The 23,213-nt window shown below is 40.8% G+C and overlaps 1 protein-coding gene across 2 annotated transcripts in view; it reads right to left on the bottom strand.

Annotated features, from left to right (window-relative positions):
* Positions 1–810: 810 nt before the first annotated feature.
* The window catches only part of mical2b (microtubule associated monooxygenase, calponin and LIM domain containing 2b), a 60,159-nt gene continuing 37,756 nt past the window's right edge, over positions 811–23,213 (bottom strand). Inside the window, exons 17-37 of one of the 2 annotated variants that reach the window (XM_026172761.2) lie at positions 22,856–23,038; positions 22,485–22,757; positions 22,275–22,403; positions 21,431–21,901; positions 20,642–20,743; positions 20,366–20,458; positions 19,418–19,604; positions 19,260–19,333; positions 18,078–18,165; positions 13,253–13,405; positions 11,563–11,616; positions 9,226–9,347; positions 8,861–9,085; positions 8,506–8,681; positions 8,024–8,391; positions 7,050–7,123; positions 6,839–6,928; positions 3,935–4,028; positions 3,337–3,445; positions 3,190–3,263; positions 811–3,109 (exon numbers count right to left, since the gene is read on the bottom strand). In XM_026172761.2, the coding sequence (XP_026028546.2) occupies positions 2,889–3,109; positions 3,190–3,263; positions 3,337–3,445; positions 3,935–4,028; positions 6,839–6,928; positions 7,050–7,123; positions 8,024–8,391; positions 8,506–8,681; positions 8,861–9,085; positions 9,226–9,347; positions 11,563–11,616; positions 13,253–13,405; positions 18,078–18,165; positions 19,260–19,333; positions 19,418–19,604; positions 20,366–20,458; positions 20,642–20,743; positions 21,431–21,901; positions 22,275–22,403; positions 22,485–22,757; positions 22,856–23,038 (3,360 nt within the window). In that variant the 3' untranslated portion in view covers positions 811–2,888. The remainder of the gene's footprint in view (positions 3,110–3,189; positions 3,264–3,336; positions 3,446–3,934; positions 4,029–6,838; positions 6,929–7,049; positions 7,124–8,023; positions 8,392–8,505; positions 8,682–8,860; positions 9,086–9,225; positions 9,348–11,562; positions 11,617–13,252; positions 13,406–18,077; positions 18,166–19,259; positions 19,334–19,417; positions 19,605–20,365; positions 20,459–20,641; positions 20,744–21,430; positions 21,902–22,274; positions 22,404–22,484; positions 22,758–22,855; positions 23,039–23,213) is intronic. The other variant, XM_026172764.2, reaches the window with a different exon arrangement.

Genomic DNA, 23,213 nt, shown 5'->3' with positions numbered 1-23,213 from the left:
TCAAGCCTCCAATTAAAGTTTCTTAGCGATGTCAAGTCCACTTTCTTTAAGAGTTGTCCGCTATACTGGATGGGGTACAACCACTGGTTCCTGTGTAGTCTCTTACTGGCTGACAGTGGTTCCTGGAGGTTGCTGCACCAAAAACCACCGTTGCTCATAGTTTTTACTAAATGCTAACAAGAAAACTTCAATTGAGGGGACGTGGTTGACCTTGAAAATAAAAGTTGGGTCTCAGCAGTGCAACCAGTGTGTTCCAAGACTGTTTGTGTTGCACTTTTTTATAGTTTCACTACAGCTTGGAGAGTAGCCGGCCAGTGTTTGTAGAACATTTCCATTTAAAGCACAACCACAGCAATATGCTAGCACCCACACCAATCACAAGTATGTTTTGTTAATAATATCAAGTGGCTGCCAGAGGGTCTGTAAGCCTCTGTGACTGGGGCTTTAGCAATTATTTTCCCAGCAACTGCCATCAAGCTCCAGCAACCACTCACAACAGGTAGGGGAATACTAATTTTTCCCTCATGACCGGTTGGGGACCAGTCTCTAAGCCTGTGTGGCTGGGGCCTTAATCACTTGATCCTACATCGTCACATGTTCAAAATGGCAGACAAGTTAACATCATGTGGTTAGTGGTCATGTGTCTGTAAAACCACAACAGCATTCCAGAAAGTTGTAACATCAATGCCAAAGAAAACTGAGGCCCAACAGCTTTTTAAGACTGTTTATATGTCTTTATGTTGTTAAGCAGTAAGAAATAGGTTGCTTTTATAATCAACAGAGGAAGACAGAATAAAACAGTACCAAAAATCCAAAAATTCATTTTTATTTAAGATAATTTCATTTAAAAACACTCAAAGCAGCATTAAAATAAAACATGAAAGTTTTTTGCTAAAGAAAACCAAACTTACAGATATTTAATTTGCATTCATTTGTATTATAAACAAAATAACATTTAACGCCCGAGGACCGAGAGAATAGTATGGCAGTTTGCATCAGCATTAAAACTCATGTAAACACATTCATCTTTTCATGAGATGACAATTTGATGGCATTTTGACTCACAGCCCTTTACAGTGAATTGCAGACAGATTCACAGTAGTTAACAAAATGATGAATCCACTTTGGGCACGCTGCTTTCAGGATGTCACAGCTAGTGGTATGCCTTACTGGAGCAAGGCCAGAGATATCTGCAAGTTTCAACAAAAGTACATGAGAACTCCCACTCTGTGGACTTCCAGTTTTCCTACACGGCGGTTCAAAGATAGTCCAGAATGAGTGAAACTTTAGACCAAAAATTAAATTTTGTGGAGTGAAGATTTTTCCTCTTGACATTTTCTTTATGCTTGTGATAAAGGGGATCAAGAAGTGAGTAAATTTTTAGAATAGTCCTGCTTTCAAATTGTAATAAATTACCTCTGTGTAACACTTGGGGACAACAAACAACATTCCAGCACTGACATTTGAATTTCACAGATGAAGCGAGCAACAGCAGCCGTTTCTAGCAGCAGTTTTCTGATACCAGTCGTCTTCCTCAACCACGATAACCATTTGATTCTTAAACACACAGAAAGTGAATCCCATGTTAAAATGTACATTTTTACAGCAATAAAAAAACTAAACAAAAATATCCGGTTACAGCCTCCTGTTTTGGTCTTCATAGAAGTTTCTTTAATTTAATACTAGAGAAGGTTGCAGCTGCTTGCATTGCCAGGTGTCCCAACACAGGAAGCTGCCGCCCATCTGTGTTTGCTGGGCTTTACCTTCTTTAGTTTAAGTCTCGGAACTGGACCTCCACAGTGTTTGTGCTGTCGGTGCCTTGCTTACAGGGTGGTGTAGTCTGTCCAAGAAGTTGGTGCTTTAGTTTTGGTGAGTGAAATTCAACCGTTGTATTTGTCTGTTACTTAGCACTAATTAGCTTCAAGTCTGACAATATTAGGCTAATGAATTCCCACTCCAAACAAGATCACGATCATTTTGGTTCCAAAAATTTACACAGTGGTACCAAAATGCTGATTTTGAGAATTCAACACGAGGAGTAAGCGGCCCATCCATTTTTATATACAGTCTATGCTTTTACCATTCACTGTGGACTGTCTTGCTACTGCTGTTTGCTGCTTTTTTAGCTGAGCTCCAGCCAACTGTACAATGAGACAAATAGGAATGGAACGGCTCCCCTAGATATCTGTGGTTTCAGTCTGTGCAGCAGCTCCATGGCAGATTCCATTTCTCTGGTGTTAATTAGTGCCTGAGCATACATAAATATATTTTATTTGATCCAAAGAAAAGTGAATAAATTTAAAATATGCACAAGAGTTTACAGTCACAAACAAGGCTGCACATAAAGTGACTCATAGTGAAATACTTAAAGCATTTTTCTGGTTTTATAACAACTCACGCTGTGCAAGAGTCTCCAGAAAAACTTTTGACTCCTTCCACGTGCTATCCAGTGAAGATACAGTGTTACAGTAATAACCAATCTGTCGCAACAAGTCCACTCTTATGGCTAGCAGCCACAAATAAGGCAGTTTGGTTTGTGATGAGTGCAGGCATTCAAGGCAGTGGCTCACATTATCAGAGGTGGTTAAGCATATCATACATCAAGTTTCAGGTCAGTATCAGCATGGGACATTGCAGTTACACTTCTGAGTGTTGAGAAAAGTTGGCAGAAAAGTTATTAACCCTCGTGGCTATACGGGAAGCCATTATCTAAGGGTCAATTTCTTTCTAACACGATCAAGTCTTACAATCTTCGTCAGTGTTTCAAGATTCCTTCAACATTTTTCAGACTTGTAGCTTTGCAAAAAAAAGCCAAAAGCAAACTATTGTGGGAACCTGTTTTCCTTCTAATCTGTCCTCTTCAGAGTGAGATCCTCGGTTTTCAGCCATCACTCCTGCTTCTCTTGGCCCCAGCTATCATCCATGCGGGCCCAGTGGAACTCATAGCCCTTGGAGAGCACAAGGCTCTCGAGGTCCCTGTCCTCAGCCCTCTCCTTGAGCCTCTGCTCCTCCAGAATAGAGACCAACATGTCTCGTTTCTCCACTGTTCTCATGATCTCTGCGAGGATCACCTGTTCCTCCTGCAGCTCTGAGGCACTCTTCTTTGTATCTAAAAAGAGTAGGAGGAAGACAGAAATAAGAGCAAGCTATATTATATCAGACTGCAGCGCTGTGTGCTCAAGGCCGTACCCTCTACTGCCATTTTGCATCGCAGATCCTGCTGCAGCCGACTCTGTGTGTCCTCCAGCTCCAGCTCCTGAGCGCTGAACACAGGAGAAAATAGTGAGACCTCTACATGTGAGAAAAGGGAATTGCTTTCATAATGCATTCGCTTACAAGATCATGAGTTCAGACTCATAGCGTGCCAATCTGTTCTTCTCTAGGACGAGCTTAAACCAGGACTGATAGAGCTGGGCCTCGTCACTGTCGTCCGTCTGAGGAGATTCTGTAAAAGGGAAAGAGGGAACGATGTAGGGAGGAAAAAAGAGGTTTGATAGGGATCAAAAAAGAAGAAAGACATTTCAGAATTTATATCAATTATTTAAAAACCACTGCAAGAACTTCAATGACATACACATCATGTCACAGGGTCATATACTATTCACAGGAACACAAACAGAAGCTTGTATTGTAGAAAGATGAAGCAACAATAAAGTCCCTAGTGTCTATTGTGAGCACAGCCATTAACCGTATGTAGAGGCTTTTAACCAGACCAGGATTACAAGGCAGTGCTTTTCTCTAAATGGTCTGAGAAGTATGGGCAGTGCAATTAAACAGAACGAGAAGGAAAAAAAAGAATGAAGCTTTCACTGTGGAATTCCATTGAGCTGTAGAGTAGAGTGAATCAAGGTGTTATGGTACAGACTTCTGTCAAATAAAAGCAGCTACGCAATGCTGAGACTCACAGGTTTGTAAGGCACTGGTCTGAATGTACCTGTTTCTCCTCTTATGATCTTTTCTATGGCCACTCCTCTCTCCTCCAGGTCCCTCTGCTTTTCTCCGACTTCCTCCAACTGTCTCTGGATCACCTGTGCAACGCAACAACGTCGCCGTATGACACATGTAGTTAGATGTGATCAAAGGAGATTAATCAACGGAGAAATCGTTCTTTGAAATTTCTGCTTTCCCCTCCATACAAAGGATCTAAATTGATTTGTGGTGTTCACAAATAAAATGAGCCCTTCTTTCTCTGAAGTGTCCTTGTTATTCTGGGTAATTCTGAGAACTTGTAATGAACAAGTTTAAAGGCCCCATTTCTTTTATAGAAAACACTGCCGTTCTTCTTTTTTTTTTTTTTTCTGTGAGCACTACAAACAATGTTCCATTTGCCATCCTTGTAATGGGGTTTTCGAAGAAATCTCAGAGACTGATATCAGCAGGGACCGTCTGCAGGGAAAGGAATATTGTGACATTCTTTGGGAAATAAACAAGGATAACAAACTGAAGGAAAAACCTGAAGCACCGACTCTTACAGTGAGGAGTGCTTCTGTTTGTGAAAGGTCACTGCAAATAAACATTAAGCTGGTCATTTTTATCCTTTGATGAAACATTTCCGTCACGGTGGGAGTAGCCTTTTCCCGGGTGATGATGCCCTCATCCATAGGGCAAACAGACTCCCTGAAAGGTTTGATGGAGAATGGAAATGATGTTTGGGGGGACGTGTTAGACAGCAGTCTTCCCCACTATAATAATAATAATAATAATAATAATAATAATAATAATGGATTGCATTTATGTAGCGCTTTTCTAGAAAAGCGCATCCGTGTGGTAGAGCTCAGGAGACGTGAAGAATCACTGCCAGCAAACATTGACGTCTGGTGTCACATGGTGGCCCACTACCTTATTAACATATGTTATATTGATTTTTTTCCCCCAATTTGTTCATGCCTGAGTCCTTTTATATAATCAGATGCATATATATATAAATACTCAAATAGCATCATTATTAAATTCCTTTAGAGCGGCTCCATTTGTTACTAGTCAAAGCATTTTTCCATAGCCTGCCCTGTTTTATTCCTTTTCATTCTTTATGGCCAAGAACCAGCTGGTGTCATATGTGAAATGAGAAAATCCTAATAAATACCACACCCAACCACCTGAAAACTGGTTGAATGCGAGCTCTAATTATTTCTTCTCATGGTTGGATTGATGGGGATTTTGTCACAACTGATTGGATTATGAATGCAGAAAAGTGCCATCAAATTTTGATCCACCGTGCAATGCCATCTGAAAACATCTGATTAGCAACAGCTTTGGGTTTCAGCATGACAATGGTCCCAAACACACTGGCAAAGCAGTCAAAGCATGTTGGGACAGAAGAACATACAACAGAACACCACGAGTCATGGATGGGCCTCCCCACAGCCCGGATCTCAACACTATCAGAACCTAACATATTACTTATGTTAGGGGGAAACTGGCACGGGGTATTGCCGTCCTGGGGAAAACAAAGCAAATCTTGGATCAGAAAGCACTGCACATATTATACTGTGCTTTACTACTACCATATATGAGCTATTGTGTAGAGGTCTGGGGAAAACACATACAAAAGTAATACACAACCAATAACCATAACGCAGAAAAGAGTCATTAGATTAATAAATAATGCAGGGTACAGGGACCATACAAATGCACTCTTTATCAAAATGCAAGCCATAGAATTTCAGGACTTGGTGAAGTTTAAAACAGCACAAATAATATATAAAGCAAGAAACAAAATGCTTCCAAAAGAAATGCGTAAATTGTTTATAGAAAGACGAGGGGGGAGGAAATGGAATTTAAAAATACAAAGTGCTAGAACAACTTTAAAAAGTATGTCTATCTCAATAGTGAAGAAAGTAACAACATAAACCAGTTTAAAATAAAATATAAAAAAAAAACTCATTTTAAACAAATATAAGAATGAAGAAAACGGGGTTGACCCAGGACAGTAACTGAAGTGATGTTTTGGTTTATTGTGAATCTGCTAATTTACATATTCTGTCTTTTATTATATGAAAGAAACTATATTGTGATGATTTGTGTTTTGTTTTTCTTTTGTTTCATTGTTTGTTTGATTTAAGACTAAAAGAAAACTAAATGAATGAGATGAAAAATTTGTGGGGGTAGGGACTAATAAGTGTATACTTCTGTTTACTCCTTTTCAAACAAAAGAATGGAATGATATCACGAAATGATGGTGAATGTACACGTTTGAAATAAAAATGAACTGAACTATTCAAGCAGTTCTAACGGTGAGGTCTGAATCCTCTGGACAGAAATTGGGACTGGGACTATACAATGAAGACTATAGAAAAAGCTGCCAAAGAGATTTAAGACTGTGTTGATGATACAGGCAGTCATACCAAATATTGATTATCAAGCTCAAAAGAACTGCACAGAATCCGTTTTAGACTTTATATTTCTTTGTATGTTTTCACATGTTTAAATAAAATCAATGCACCTACTTATTATAAAATTAATAAGAAACGAGGGGTGGCTCAACATTTTTGCACAGCACTAAAGATATAAATGTGCTCATAGACATAAATTAACTTTTGACTACAGCAGAAAGTTGAAACATAATAACACCTCTCTGTTAAAGTCATAACTGCTAGATATTCAGTGTCATCAGTGTGGGCATACTCTCAGATAAAAACATCGTGGATCTTTTTGAGCGAGCAGCAAACCTTTGTACTGTAAAAGCATCAGGTAAATGTAAAATGTATAACTATGACTGGTAGCAAAAAGCTCTTCAGTCAGGGGTTTTTACATTTTTGTCAGGTCAGACCAATGCACAGCTTTCCAGCACAAATCTCTCTATTAACCACAGACTGAATTTAAAAGGAAATTACGATACCTGAGCTCTGTGAAGCCTCTTTAGCTGTTCTCGTTTAGCCTGTTGGGCCACTGTCTTTTCCTGCTTCCTCCTCAGTTTCTCTGAATGCAGCTGGGACAGGAAGCGTGGAACATTTCACAAAATGTACACATGGAAAAAACCAAAAAACAAACCCAGTACACGCGGGAATAACTGGAATGTGCCGTGTCTCACTCAACAGGAATGTACAAACCTTCTGACTGGATACCAGGTTTTCATTTTCATCATCACTTGAGGAGGGCTCCTCCAAATTCTGCTGACTGGATGCTGGATATGTAAGAGTGAAAAGTTAAAAAGTGAGGATAATTAGAAACTCTTAGCATTTTAGATTTGCAAGAGGAAAAAAAAGAGCCTTTTTGGATTATACAGATAAACTTTAAAAGTCAGCATGAAATTTTACTATGATAATCCCATGGATGAAAAATTCTTCTAGGTGTTCAGAAGCCTGCACTCCAAAACACAAAAAATTGGCTCCAAAAAGTATGGAAACCACACAAGCATGAAGCAAATAAGCAATAAAGGGGGCCAAAAACCTCTTCCTTCTTTTCAGCAGTGGATACTGAAATTAAACATGGCAAGACTTTTAAATAAGGAGGCTTGAGATTGCTCTAAACCCTCAATTTCAGATGGCTTTCTCTATTGCTGGAGCTGTACAACACAGAGCAGAGGAGCTTAACGTGGTCATCTCAGGCACACAGCTCTGAGTGTGGGCAGTAAACCCCACCCGCCCGCTGTTTGAGCCTTCTGTCTATGAGGGGCAGCCAATTACAAGAAAGCTAGCCTAAATGGAGGGTGGTATTAAAGGAAAAGGTGCTAAAGGCTTGTTTCACACAGTGGATGACCAGATGGGCTACACTAAGGGCTAGGGTGTGCAAATCATGCAAAACTACTTTTATTACACCCAGTAGAGAAATCAGAGACCTAAAAATGAGGAGAATAGATCCCCTTTAAACCTCAAAAACACACGTTTAGTAAAACAAGGTCCTTTGATTCTGTCTGGAGGGTTTTGCTTAGTTCACTTCTCTGATCATCAGACATTATTGCAGTTGCAGCTGCCCACTGACCTGAGTTAAAGTGCGGAACTTGTAAATTGGATCAAGCTAAAGGCAAAAAATCCAGAGGATTTAAAGCACTGTTACAAACAAGCTTCGGAGTCCCTACACTAACCTTTGTTTCTGAGGTTAGAGAGGATGTTTGTGATTTCCTTTTGAACCTCCTGGTCTTTCCCTTCACTCCCAGACAATTCCCTCTTCCTCAGCCTCAAGGAAGAGAACAAGTTGACCCTTTTGCGTGCAAATGGGCCAATGTCATCAGCGAACACCTCTCCAGAGTCTTTACGGCCCTTTAAGGACACCTGCTGCAACAGGGAAGGCAGGTCCTGCCCCGCCCCCCATGGATCTGCCCAATGAGCTTCACGCATGCTGGCCTGGTCCTCTCGGGATGACTCTGGCGCTATGGCACTGAAGCGTGAGCTAAAGCTAAACGCTCCCTCGGACATGGGTCGCCGTTTGCGGGGACCGTCGTGTTTAGGTCTCCTGTTAAAGCAGAGGAAAAGTATCAGAATTTAATCTGATTTGAAGCCCATAGAGAGCAGTAGAGAAGACAGCTTGGTTTATATAACAGCAAACTATGAGCCAAGTATTTTATACATTATGACTGCAGTGTTGGAGCTGCTGAGTTGATTGGTCCCGCTAAATGTCCTCCTGAAGGCGTTGGCTATAGCCTGGAAGGCTGAGGGGGATGAAGCTGAAGTTTGGCTCGGGGAAGCCTCCCCGCTCTGGATCGAGTTTCTCCGAGGCTCATCTAGTTGTGCCTCTGCCTGTACCTGATAAAACATGAGAGGAGGATAAATGTATTCAATATAATGTAGGATTAATTCCTCTTATATCTCTCACATCACTGTCCGTGAGCCATTCTACATAGCATAGAAGGAAAAGATGAGAAAACTATCTTTCATATCCAGGCTCATCTTCTCTCAGGTTAATAAACAGATCAAATCTCCACCTGGTCCTTATGTTGTGGTGCGTTTTCGGTGGTTGTGCTCACGGGAGTTCCCTCTGGGTTGACCTCCACGTCCCAGTTCAGAAGCTTCTCTTTGGCAGAAAAGGACAAGGCCAAGCGTTTCCTTGGCGTAGATGTTCTGCAGACGGCCGAGCGCTCCTCACTCGTCTCATTTACCTCTGGAGGATTCAGGGTATCCACTGAGGTTTTGGAACTGCTGTCCGAGTGCTGAAAGAAGAGCAGAAAATAGTCTTTTTTGTTCACACTGTGCAACGTCAATGAATTACACAGACACCCTTGCTCTTAGTTATATTCCTTAAAAACAAGACCGTTCTGTATCCAGTGAATGTAAATTAGTCATAACATACAGGTTGTTTTTCTGCTGAAGTGATCTCCTCATAGTCAGAGTCGGCTTCAGGGACGGTATCAGGTCCGTCTTTGTCCAGCTGTGAGCTTTTGGGATAGCGCTTGATGAAAAGCAGAGGGAAGGCTACATAAAGAGACACAACAGGGAACATTTTACAACAAAAAAATATGCAAATACTGCAACCATTTTTCTGTTACCCAGCAACTATTAATTTACCTGAATATAATACAGGCACGAAACACTGTCTTTTTTCTTTTAGGTTCAGCATGCAAATGCAAATGTGAAACACATCAGACATCAAAACTTCAGCTTCACATTACTTCTTACATCTTTAAAATGTGAATGATGCCACTGAAGTGACTGACACAATTCAACAGGGTTCTTACAGCTTAATGCAAGTTGTATGAATTTTAACACCAACTTTACAATATCCAGAATTAAAGGGAAGAAGTGCACCAGGTGGCAGCTCTGAAATAAAGCCACTGTTAGCATCCACAATAAGCAGATCCGAGGTAGTGTGCTAATCCAAAATGGCTGATGTTTTGGCTTTCTTATCTGAAATGTATGCAAACGTATGTGCATCCTATGGGATTCCACTGCAAAGATTTCCACTGTGTACTTAATACAGCACACCTCTTAAAGAGTGGCTGGTACCACTTCAGTCATGCAGCAAAAACTTGGTTCAAAGCGCAATTTTCTTTCAATCTGTGCAGTCAGTACAATATGATAAATTGACCTGCATTTACACAACGCTTTAATCCTAGTCGCTCACACACTGAAGGGCACACGAGGGGCAGTTTGGGGTTCAGTATCTTTTCTAATGACAATCCTTGGAAAAGATCTTGAATAATCAGACCCCAACTTATCTTAAAGACCTCATATCACCCCAATAGAGCACTTTGCTCTCAGACTGCTCTATTGGGGTGATAAGACTGTTGGCTTACTTGCGGTTCCTAAATTTTTTAAAAGTAGAATGGGAGGCAGAACCTTCAGCTTTCAGGCCCCTCTTCTGTGAAACCAGCTCCCAGTTTGGATTGGGGAGACAAACACCCTCTCTACTTGTAAGATTAGCCTTTAATCTTTCTTTTTTGATAAAGCATATAGTTAGAGCTGGACCAGGTGACTCTGAATCCTCCCTTAGTTATGGGCTGCTGGGGGACTTCCATGATGCACTGAGTGTTTCTTCTTCACTCCCTATGTGTTTACATGCCACTCTACATTTAATCATTAGTTATTATTAATCTCTGGCTCTCTTCCACAGTGTCTTTTATCTTGCCTCCCTCGCTCAGCCACAACCGGTTGTGCCAGATGGCCGTCCCTCCCTGAGCCTGGTTCTGCCAGAGGTTTCTTCCTGTTAAAAGAGAGGTTTTTTTTCCCCCACTGTCGCCAAGGGCTTGCTCATAGGGGGTCATCTGATTGTTGTGGTCTTTACCTTACAATATAAAGCACCTTAGATGACTGCTGTTGTGATTTGGTGCTATATATTATTAAAATTGAATTGAATGGAATAGAGTAATATTTAGCTTTGTCCAACTCACAGCCAGTCAGTAAATCATTTCAAACCAGTTAGTTTTAAATTTTAAAAGTCCAGTGTCTGACAAAAGTATGCTAAGATATCACAATTCAATTGAAAGATTGATTTAAGAGATTTAACACAAAGTAAGCCCCTTGTTTCTGTTAAGACCTTTTCGTAAATGTGACAAATGAAAATACCTGCTGCAAGTTATTTTTAGAAACCTGTATCTTAGGGTTCGCTAACTAACGACAGATTAATGAGTACAAGTGTAGGTGTGTAGTCTTCAAAAGCAGTGTGAGCCAAACCACCTTGAAACAGGTGGCAGATTGAATAATGCTAAAAATATATGGAAAGAAGGAAAACTTTTTGTTTTCTGAGGATTTGTCAGTCATGGCTGCAGTTAGGAGGAGGAATACTGTCTGTCCATCACGTCACAGGAATCAAATCACTCTGCAGAAAACAACAAACAGCCCAGAACACTACAAAGTTGGGAAACAGTGACCTCTAGTGTTGAATACATTGGATGACAGTTTATCAACTACATAAAAACCACAAGCCTACAGTAACTGTAATTGGGCACTTTCCCCACTGACATCTGGTTTGTCACATCACGTTATTTGTGCACAGATATTGTAGAGTGAAATGTTTTATCAGTAACAGCCTGCACTGTAAAAACAACTAAGTAAAGTCTCACAACCAAACTATTAATAGCTGTCAGACAAGAAACAAGTTTTCGGTTCTCATTGAAACGATGACGACAACAACAGGAAGATTGATGATGATGGCAGAGGCAAGACCGGAGTGAAAATCTGAGCTACTCACTTGCTCGAATCTTCCGCTTCCATCTGTTGTGTTTGTGTTTGGGGTTACAGTGATCTGCAAAACAAGGGAAGAATTTCTATAAGTTGCAAAGGTTAACATTAAGCAGAAATGAATTAAATGAAATGAAGGCTGATTAAGTGAATGTGGGGAATGCTGTCAGGTAAGAATTTGGTGTGGAACAGATCAGGTGTGGGTCACATGAAAAAGCTCATCTCACCAGGTAAGAAAAAGAACATTTTTATAATAATGTGCGACATTTTTGAAAAAGTTGGAATATGGTGTGAAATGTAAATCCAAACAGAATGCAATAATGTGAAACTAATTTAAAGGCGTATTTCACAGAAAATAGCACAAAGGTAATATATGACATACCATTTGTAAAATATGTGATATTTTAAATTTGAAGCTAGCAACGTGCTTCTAAAAAGCTGGGAAGAGCTTTTTCATGCATTCCTGCAAGCCTTTGGTTTGCTGTAAAGGAAACACATTTTGCTTCCTTTCTTTATTTTAACAAAGAGCTTCTTAAACAGGTGGAAAAATATCCATTAGAAGTGGTAATAAATGGATTTGAGTGATATCTCAAGCACATCTCATGTTGCAGGTGTTACTTGTCCTATTTAAATAGGGAAGAATAGCGAAATTGAGATGTTCTGTATTCTGCTTTAGAATCTCTTACTGGATAAGAGGAGATACTCTGCGAATACTAAGAACCTCAGCTTTAAGAGTTTGCAATGTTCATGTGGAGAAATCTATGTAGACCAGAGAAGAGAGGTTATATTTCAAAAGGTACAGATTGCTCAGTGACACTTGATGAGCTGCACATTTAAAGATTGCACACAATGTCATCCTTTTTAATCACGTGTTGGATCTGTATAGATAAATTATGTTTTTTCATATTGTGAAATGTCCTGCGAAACAAACTAAGCACACCAACGTTATGTTATTCAAACGTCGCATGAAAGTTCTGGGAAGTTTTGTGCAGGTAAACAGCTTAGTTTGCAGGACTGTGGTTAGTTCGCAGTAAAGCCCTGTGTTAGACTGGTAAGGTCAGAGTGTTGGGTTACATCAAGTGTAGCACAGATTCATTTACATTTAAGTTGATGATGCTTGGATTCATTCACTGAACTCAGTCGTTATAACAACTTAACGTCTGGTGTAAAGACAATAAAATGGAACAGAACTGAAACATCTGCTTACATCTGGTTGAATTCAGTTGTGTAAATCCACAAAGAGTGTCTGCACTCACGTAATAATATTATATTGTATTATATTAAAAAAGCAGAAAGTCCAGTTCCTGTGTCCTTTTTCACTTTTACTTGAGCAACAAAGTTGAACCAGTGCTTTAACTTTTACTGGAGTATTTTTCAACACACTTCTACTCACAGTATGTCTGTACTTTTCCACCCCTGATGTGGACAGACTGTTACAGTGGTGTGGGACAAAAACTATAAAATCAGTCACACCCCTGTCTCCCACACATAACCGGAGGAGGGTCTCCAACACAAACAAAGTAAAGTCACGAGTTAGAGTTCAGCCAGTTTGAGATTCTCCCTCAGGGAATATCATGCTATGAATGAAACAACAAACATAAACTTTGGGGATTTAAAAAGCCATCCGAGCAACTGGAAATCGTTGTTTTTCCTCCAGCCTACCATCCTCATTTCTTCAAAAAAAAGAAAATCGCACTGACCTTTGGAAGAGTCCTGGCTTTGACCTTTTGCTGCGGCGGTATCTTGCGTTTTGGATTTTACTAAACAGGAAGCATCGTGAGCTTCCACTGCCACATCCACATCGTCGGGAACTTTTTTATCAAGCGGTTCAGAGAGTGAACTGGAGGCCTCGTCTGCAAGTAACAACAGTATGCAGCCATTACATTCAAGTTCGTGTTAAACTAATCAGCGGTGCAATGTTATTAAACAGCGCGTTTCATGCCTGTGATCTTAAGAACAGACTTAAGAACTTCAGCACAAAAAAGTTGACAGTTACAAGAACTGAACTACTAGTCCTGCATCTCAAAGTAAAGATGCTAGGCGCTAATTAAGCATTGCAAAATTAAACAGAACTATTCTTAAATTCAAGAATTTAATCTGAAGCATATTTTGGCTTCTTAGGGACACAGAAGCTGTTTAAACACACAGAGTGAGACGAGTTCAGTCAGACAACCAGAAATGTGCTGCTTCACGCGCACACGACTGGTTTGTTTAAGCTGCATTTTCCCATCTCTCCCCAATTTCTACATGCAAAATATCTACATGGACTGTTGAGCTCGAAGCTTGAACGACTAACTACACAGTGCTGCTGTAAGAAGTAAAAGGTAAAGGTGAGTGGTCTGACTGAACTGCAACTTCACAGAAAATCTTCATTTCCATACAGGCATAGATAAAATACACAGTCACATATTCATGAGTACTCACAGAGTAACGAAGTCAACATTGTACAGAAGGGGATTCCACTTGGTAACAGCAAAGAAATGAAAAGATGTCGGTATAACCACAGGTATAAATGGGCCCCTAGGTATTTTTCTTATTTTTAACACTGATGGCACCAGTTATCCATTTTTGGTTTGGCTCAAAAAATTTACTTGAAAGGTTTGGGATCAAGTGAAAGTGAAACAATAATAATAATAATTTAAAAAACAAAAAACAAAAAAAACCTTTAAAGCTAGGATTCAGAGATGTCAAATTTGAAGGAAAGGACAGAGAAGACCCGCTAGCAGAACCCATGAGAAAGCTAACAGAAGATTCACTTCAATTCTGTTTAGGTCTTGAGCTTTTTCCAATTATATGCAAGCTTTTGCATGAACCTTGTTCTTCCTTGTTTGCCTTTACAGTTATTATTGTTATTAATAGCCAGCATTTTTTGTCACCTTCTCAAAAAGCTCAAGTTAATGGTTAACAAAAGCTGTGATCGTGAACATGATTTGTGTGGGTGATGTTAGCATAAAAGAAAAAAAGATTTCCTATAAAAGAAGTTGTTTGTTTTTAATTTAACTGCTCAATTATGAGACAACCCCTGTTCAACTGTAACAACAAATGATGACGCGAGTAATTTATGCAATCAAACTGATTTATTTTGAAATATATTTACAGCTTATAAATATCATAAATTAGCATTTTTACAGGAATTCTCAATGTGGAAAAAATAAGGCTGGAAGGCTGCGTTGAGATAACATAACTGCGTAACACAGACAGTAGCCACAAGAAGGTCTGTGGCAGTGTGCAAAAAAACCAAAAAGCTGCTACTGGGCTGCTTCACTCCTGAGCAAAGACTAGGAGGTACATGAGAGGGACCTGGAGAGGGGCTCTGAGGGGGGGAGGCTTCCTTCTGAAACAGAGGGAACCACAGACAGACCACAGACATGTGGACACGTGTTACCGTCGAACGGGCCTAAGAAGAAGGGAGGCTGCTGCTGTGTTAGAGAACAAATCAATCCAGGGGCATTCACGTCGGTGCTTGGTGTTAGAGGAGTGAGGGACAAGCAGAGCACAACGTGAGCATTACGAGGGTTAGCCTGCGCAAACTGGCTAAAAAAAGGTGCTACATATGCATCCGTTAACCATAAGATTATGAAGTTTAATCCAAGGTTTTTAAAAATAGTGGACCTGCAACATTAACCTTTATATGTCCCTTCCCTTAGGTGAACAAATCCAATTAAACCACTAAAAAATAAAAAGGTTAAATTAGATATTTCTATGTATCCAAAGTTTAAATACTTCAAAGAGCAGGTAGGAGCCTGTGTCAAACTGATACAGTTGGCCAATATCAGCCATTAATCCTGAAGCTCCACCAGTACTGGTGTCTGTTGTGTTGCATTATCATATGAGCTTTGGTATCATCACACAGTGATCTGCTCTCTCTGCACCGTTTGAAATTTCTCTCAACACTTTGTGCAGCACATGTAGCACCACGGCTGAGCAGAGAGTCAATCGCCATGTTTCAGTTCAATTTCTGCCTCATTTGTGAAGTACAGTGGTAGAAAGTTGAACAATGGCCCAGCACATTTAATGGGGACCAAACATCGGACACAAAAATCCACCACTGGTTTAACTCTTATATTTATATTGGTCAATAGAAGGCTACATTAAGTTAGCTTATTTCATCTGTAGGCTCTGTGAAGAGAATCCCTACAAATGTTGTTGGTCAGCTGACGTCAAACCAATAGCGCCATCCCTAGATCCATAGACTGTATATAAATGATGAAAGCATTTTGTAAAGCCTCAAACTGAACATTTTTAGCACCTTTTTAAAACCAGAGTTCACAAGCAGAGGGTGGCACTGCACAGCCTGCTAGTTCTGGACACTAAAATATGCAAGATGATCAAACGTCTTTAGTGAGACTTGAAACTGGTGACAATGACCAAAAAAAAGAAATGTATCAGGAAAGTAATTACGAAGGAATCGATCAACGGAGGACTATTTTCCATATTTCTATACAGCTGGACATGTTTTTGCAACTAGAAGATTGACCCCCTGCTGGTCATTCGAATTAATACTGGTTTATTACCATTTCACATTTGTTTCACTTTGCAAGCTCCATCTTTTATATACAGTCTATGCACGGGCCAAACCGCTAGCATGGCTAAAAAGAAAAGCTAATTTCAGTTTGATGCACAGTTTAGATACCAAAGAACTGAAGATAATGGCAGCTTCATCCTTTCATGTAAGTATTCTTGGCGAGTTGTTTGCATGATACTGTTCATTGCATAATATTTAATATAGTATTTAACATACCACAAAGCTGCACATAACACCTTTATCAACTATAGCATGCGATACGTGTGGTTCATGCTGGTTACTCTGGGTTACACAGAGACAGTACAGAGCTACGAAAGCAGACAAGCTCTTATGGCCAAAGCCAGCCAATCGTCACCTTCACAGGACTCAGCCAATCAGAGGGTGCAGCATTGGAAACTTGAACGGACTGAACAAAATGAAGTGAATGAGACAGAGGAAGTGAATTTGGGAGGGGGAGAAAAAAGGAGACAGATAAGATAAAGGAGAATGAATGGAAAGATGGAAAAAATGCACAATATAGTGAGAATTACAGGAAATGGTACAATCAGCACTGAAATTCTCACGTTACGATATTAAGCACTGAATACACCTTAGGTATCATTAACAAAACAGAATATAACAAATAAGGCTCACATTTCACAAAATAAAAGCGCTACATTGTTGCAAAGCTAAAAACAAAGTGAACATTTTCACTGAGTCAAGAACTTCAGTAGGTTTGGATTCAATGACTTTGGCCAACAGGGAGGCCGAAAGAAAAAAAAAAAAAAAACAGTCTGAAATGATCATTATATAAAGAGTCTTTTTTTGTTCTTGTTTTATTTTTTAAGAAAAAGCAATAATGTGCTTTTGAGTTAATTTTATAACCCAATGCAAGAAAATACTGCAAAAAACCCCAACACAGAGTGGGTGCTCTCGTGACAATTAGAAAACAGAAGTAGTAGAAGTTTTTTTAAATAATTTGAATTCCATCCATATTTTTAAAATGATTTTTAACAGAAAACAATACAATAAATAATGAATCCTGAATAAATAAAGGGACATCGGTGAATTACCTTTAAGAAAATACACAAAGTGAAATACTTTGAGATTAAAAAAAAAAAAAGATATACAAAAATGAAAAGCACTTCCTGAAAAATGTATTTATTATAAAAAAAATAAAAAATAAAAAAAAAAGAAAGAAGAAAAGTTTGGTATTACTATTGCACACTCTGGTGTTGCAGCGTTACGGGGCAGCAGGCAGAGTGCAGACACCACAATTACTGGTTTAGTCCACTGAGAAAAACCAACACTCAGTCCCGATGGCTTAAAAAGATTGAAGCAGAGAGCGTGTTCCAGGTCACTCTAGTGCAATTACTATAATACTGACGATATATTAACTAATCAGATTCTTGTTTAGAGTGTCTTGCGGTCTGGGTTGGACATTTCTGTGACAGCCCAGTGGGTAAAAATCTGCCTGGAACAAACCCATGGGAGTCAGAGAAGGTTACAACACCAGGAGAGCCTGATGGTCAACAAGCATGTACCAAAAGAACCCGGGTAGAGCGCTCAACATGGCGTCCTGCTTCATAAATTACTGATGGCTTCAAAAACACAAGACTAAAATGAAATGAAATGATGGAAAGCATTGCACATTTGACGCTTTTTTGGGAAATGCAAAAGAAAAAGAAATCCATCTGGGCTCCTATCTGGCCACCTGGCTCCATGACCCCCCCGTTAGTCTCCCTCCTAAGTGAGCTGGTGGCCGACGAGATGCTGCTGGGCCATCTGGGGCTCCTGGTAGATCTGTCCCAACACCTCATGCATCATGTAGAGCAGAGGACAGCCCAGGCTCAGCAGCTCAAACAGCAACACATAGTCATGCGAGTAGCTCCTTACGTGCGACCCCACAGCTGAGAAAGACTCACACACACTTCCCAACAGCTGTTGAGGCAACACACACACAGCCCGGCTAGCACGCCTCGGCAGGCTCAAGCCTCGCCTAAGCAAGGAAACCAGGGTACCTGGGGGTTGCAGCTGGGTGCTGCCCGTGGTGGCGGTGGTGTAGCTCCCGCCGTCCATGGACGAGGGTGCGACACGACTTTGGGGTTCCTGTACAAAAACAACACACAGAGAAAGAACTCAGAAACGCAACACACTCTTCTAAAACAACAACAACAGGGAACTTTTCAACAAGAAGATTTAGACAACCACACAAGTTTACTCCACTAAAACTACCGTTTCACACCGATGCTCTAACACTGCTATTCTTTTCATGCTGAATATAGGGTAATCCAGAATTAGAGTATGGAGGACAGATACCCACACTGAAGGTTTGATTGTATCCTTTAAGCAGGGTGGAATGCCATCCCATAATAATAGGTACTCGTTCATATGAATAACAGTGAAGAAAACCGTCTGAAGGTTCTCAGTCATCCAGGTCATCGTACTCTAAAAAGCGTCTGGACTTTTTCCTTGTTTCCTTGAAGAAGCTTCTTCAGTTCTAAGAGTAATTGGTGGAGAGTCTCAAGCCCTATGGGAGTGTCCCCAGGAGGGTCATGAACCCCCTATTGATCCTCTACCTAAAATATCCAAATGTCCAAAATGTGAACATTAGCATCCTCTTTAGAGGAAAGTGTGAAAGAAGCCATCTATGTCCACCGTGAATGACCATCTTTGAACAGAGGCGGTGGCTTACGACACCAAGTGTCTGTCATCTATAATCCAGGTTTGAGATCCTTCCCAGACACCTTAACGCCAACTCACATCCTGGACCATTTGACCACAGGAAATCACATCATAGGGCGGGGCTAGGCTTCACAATGGGTTCACCTGAAACCTTGGCCGATTGTGACCCACACATGTTTTCACACCTTGGCTCGTGTGATTAGGTAGAGGATCAATAGGGGGTCCATGTCCCTCTTGGGGACACTCCCGTAGAGTTTAAAATGTGGGACTCTCCATTGCTCTTAGAACTTCTCGGATGAGAGGTGAAACTTCTTCAAGGAAACTTGGAAGTCCAGACGCTTTTCTTTCCAAGCTCCTGATAAAAGAGGTTAACATGAAACATTTCCTTTGTGCTATAAAAGAAGATCTTTTCTAAAAGCTAGCTAATAGAACTGAACAGTGATATTACATATGGAGATTACATTGTGTAATAAACATTTACTTTGTAATAAGTAAATGTTGGGTGTTGGGTTCCTTACCATTCTCCTCCTAACTCTTCCTGGGTTATTGCTGTACAGGCGCTGTGCATAATGCAGCTTGCAGTAGAATTTAGCTGTACAGAAAGCAGAAAAAAAAATATATTTTGAAGTGACGTCTCCTACAGGTTTTAAAGGCAAGTCCAGCAAATGCAACGTACCCTCCTGTGAGTCAAATGTGTGTCCTCCCAGGCGGAGAGTGCAGTTGCAAGCGTCGCAGCGGAAACACTCTCGGTGGAAGAAGTAGCCCTCGGCGCTGAGTCTCTCCATCACGTACACCCGCTTGGAGCAGAAGTGGCAGATGTCGCTGCCGCCCAACCCGGGAGGGAAGTCCTTACGCACCACACACTGAGAGGAAGAAGGCCAGCATAGGGTTAGATTTTTGAAAGATTCTTTCAAGCAAGCTTTTAGGATCGTTTTCTTCCAAGAGACACCTGAGGAGGGGAAGAAAAAGAACCCCCAAACAAAAACACACATATCAGGAGCAAACAGCCAGATTGCAGCATAAAGAAACTGTCAAAGCTGCAAAGCTGGTCACAATCACAGAAAGTGTTGCTCTTGATAGCTGTCAAGTTGCTGAAGCAGTATATGAAAGTTTTTAGGGACACACAGTATAATTTTGTGCAAGAGTCAATAACAAGAATAAAAAATAAAACAACCACTTCCAGTTCACAGGAACAGTCTGGATACTTATTCTCAGGCGATATTACAGGACTGTAAAAAGAGCAGAAGATTCATGGACGTTTAGACCTGCTCCAGGCCTGTGTATGTGTCAAAGCAGGGAAGCAAGTACAGTCATTTTTTGTTAGTTATGAAAGATGCTGTTAAAGAGAACTTCACCAATTTAACATTTTATTATTTGTTTAGTTGTCATAAAGGTTCTAAGTCCTGTACCAGAACCAGAGAGGACATCCTGCCTACATCACCCAAAATGCATCTTACACCCGTGATTATGGCGTACACATTTCCCATCAGTTCATGAATATTAGTATCTGGAGTTGTGTTTGCTGTGATGAAATAGTATTAAATTGAATACAAGCTGCAGTTTTAAATGAACCCCGGCAACACAGACAAAAAAAGACTCGGGGCTAAAGCCACATGCATCTTACCGGTGGAGCACTGGGCCTGTGGTCTGTCTCATAGAGGATGGCCAGTATCTGAGCTTTAGCATCTATGGCTGATGATACCTTTCCAACTGTACGCTAACATTAATGACAGGTGAAGAGGACGGGAGGACAAAAAGACGAGAAGGGGAAAAAAGGAAAAAGGGTGAAAGTTTGGGAATCAGACAGGAATTATCAAGAGGGCAGAAGGAAAAGGCTGAAAATGGATGATTTGTATTAAACGGTATCACACTGTATTCAGACTGAGGCACTGCTTGGTACCTCTTTGCTGTAACGAGGAGCCCCAGTCGGACAACTTATGGAGCGAGCGAGCGACTTTGGAACGATTCTCCTGAGGTCCTCAGGACCAGACCTCTCCGAGTGCTAAATGAGCAGCAGAATGAGCAACAGCTTGATGCATTTCATAAAGAATAAATGTGTTATTGAACACATGCGAATGTGAATACAAGAGGAAAAACAACGAGCAGGACCCCCATGCTATAAACTATAAACCTAATGCCCCCATGGGGTTTATAGTTCCTGGTCATGAAGTCAGTTTATAAAACAAGCTTTTTTAAAATAAATTAATTGGAAGGCAACATTTTTACTTAATAAGCAGGTTTAAGGTTAATAGCCTTAACACTTTAATTTTAACAGAATATTTTTTACATTCTCGTGAAATGTTTCCATTTTATCCATTGGGGAGATAGCTAGTAAATTAGTTTGTTATGAATTAGACTTCCAAAAATAATATTTGTAGGTTCACAATAAACCAGAAAAAAAAAGAATTTTTGCAAAAGAATACTGTGAATTTGAATTTTCATTAACATAATGCGATTTCTTGCTGTATACTGAATGTTGAAGTATGTTAGAGCTGTTAGTTTTCTTCCGTGACATTCACAAGTTAACACAACAATGGAAACTCATGCAGGCACAGAAATGGGTTACTTTGCAGAAGGTTTAAAGCTCATGCAGCTCAGGCAGCGTTACATTTATATTTTGTTAGATAAGCAGTACCGACTACCAAGTGGTCTTCATGCAGGCCATCGACGTGCACAATGACTCTGTTACCTCCGTGTGATTATTTTCAGATGCGTTACTATCATCAACTGTCACAGTTTTGTGAACCTTCTCCTGCTCATTTTCCACATCGTTCTGTGAACTCTCACACATATTCTCATAATTCTGCTCGAGGCCTGACGAGCCGCTCTGTTCATGTTCACAGCCAGCGTCCGAGAGCGGAGAGGAGCTCTTTTGGGTCCCAAAGCAAGGCAAGGAAAGAGCAGCAAATGTTTCGCTGTTGGGTGCAGAGGAATTAGGATGAAGTGAACAGATTTCCTGTGTTTTTTCAGAGTCAGTGGAAGAGGGAGTGTGTGTCTTGTCCTTGTGTCCAGGAGTGCAAAGTGGGACAGAGGAGAAACCAGCCTGGGCTGTGGGGTCAGGGACAGGGTGGACCACAGGGTAGACGGTGGAGCTCTTAGGTATAGACAGAACAAGAGGAGGTGTTGACAAGGAAAGAGGAGAGGAAATGGATGATTCCACCTAAAGAAGAGGAGTCAGAAACATTAGGCTGAGTAGAATAAAATGATGAAAGCGCAGAAACAAGATCATTAAAAGGTTATCAAACTCTAAAGTGAAGAGGAGCGGTGTAACATTTACCATCTTAGAATCACTGCTGGGAATTAAACTGAAAGTTGTTGTTTTGCAGGACTTCTAAGTGTCAAAAACAAAAACTGCAAACTGTCTAAACCTCCCAGATGATGTCATTTTGTCAGACAACCAATTAAAGAGCAGAAAAGCAGCCAGCTGTACATCTCAAACGAGCATTAGTCCCAATTTAGCCATCATGAACATGCAGCAGTAAAATGATTAAAGGATGAACATTTTCATGCCAATAGTGTGTATAATACACAACCTGTGGTAGACAAAGAGGAGCTGCTGAGGGTGATCTGCTTGAGCCTGGAAACATGGAGGAGAGGAGGCTAGCTCTCTCTTTTATACTCCTCCTGGAAAAGTCCCTAGCAGACAGTCTCTGGTCTTTACTCTAAAGGAACAGCAGGTGGCGGTCAAAGTTGGAACGGATTCAAAATAAATAAATACTGTAAAGAACTGCTATGACATTCACCTGCCGCATAACCCCCCCTGATCTCTCAGAGGACTGCCCAACACCCAGAGCAGACTGAGGAGAGGGAGAAAGACGAATAGGTGAGAGGTCTGGAGAGGTGCGTTCTGGGTAGTAATGTTCAGGAGTGTCAGGGCTCAGTGAGCGAGGAGGACTCAACGGGCTCTTTGAGCGTGGGGGCGATGGAGACCGACTGCAGGCGCTCCGAGTGTGAGAGAATTTGGGGGAGGAGAGGAAAGTAGCGGGATTCTCAAGCAACTGAAGGTAGATGGAAGGCTGGGTCAAAGGCAAGAGGAAATGGATTATGCACAGATGCGCACAGATGCTACATGACATAATGGAAGAAGTTCAGAGGCGCTCAGAGGCAAGCATACCTGCCACTTGGGGCGAGTGGGAAGCAGACTAGGAGGAGGAGGAGGAGGAGTGTCATCTTTGGGCTTTGCAAAACGGGGATTTTCTCTCTCCACTTCCCCATCTTCCTCATCCTCCTCATCTGATGAAGGAAGTGGGGAAGTTGGAGGAGACTGAGCAGGAGAGTAGGATGGATCTGATGGGTCCTGATCCGACGGAGGCGTGGATAGGAAAATAAAAAGGAAAGTAAAGGGTGAGAAAAGGGTGTGCAGAGCATGAAAGGGTTACTTCGCAAAGAAGCCAGTTTGTGATATGAGGACAGCAAGCAAAAACAAATGCATGCATGAGGAAGATACAGGCATTAAATCAATTCTCCAAAGT

This window comes from Astatotilapia calliptera, chromosome 7, assembly GCF_964374335.1.
Source record: "Astatotilapia calliptera chromosome 7, fAstCal68.1, whole genome shotgun sequence".
NCBI lineage: Eukaryota > Metazoa > Chordata > Actinopteri > Cichliformes > Cichlidae > Astatotilapia > Astatotilapia calliptera.
The sequence above is the reverse complement of the archived record's forward strand: the minus strand, read 5'-3'. Positions and strand labels throughout refer to the sequence as shown.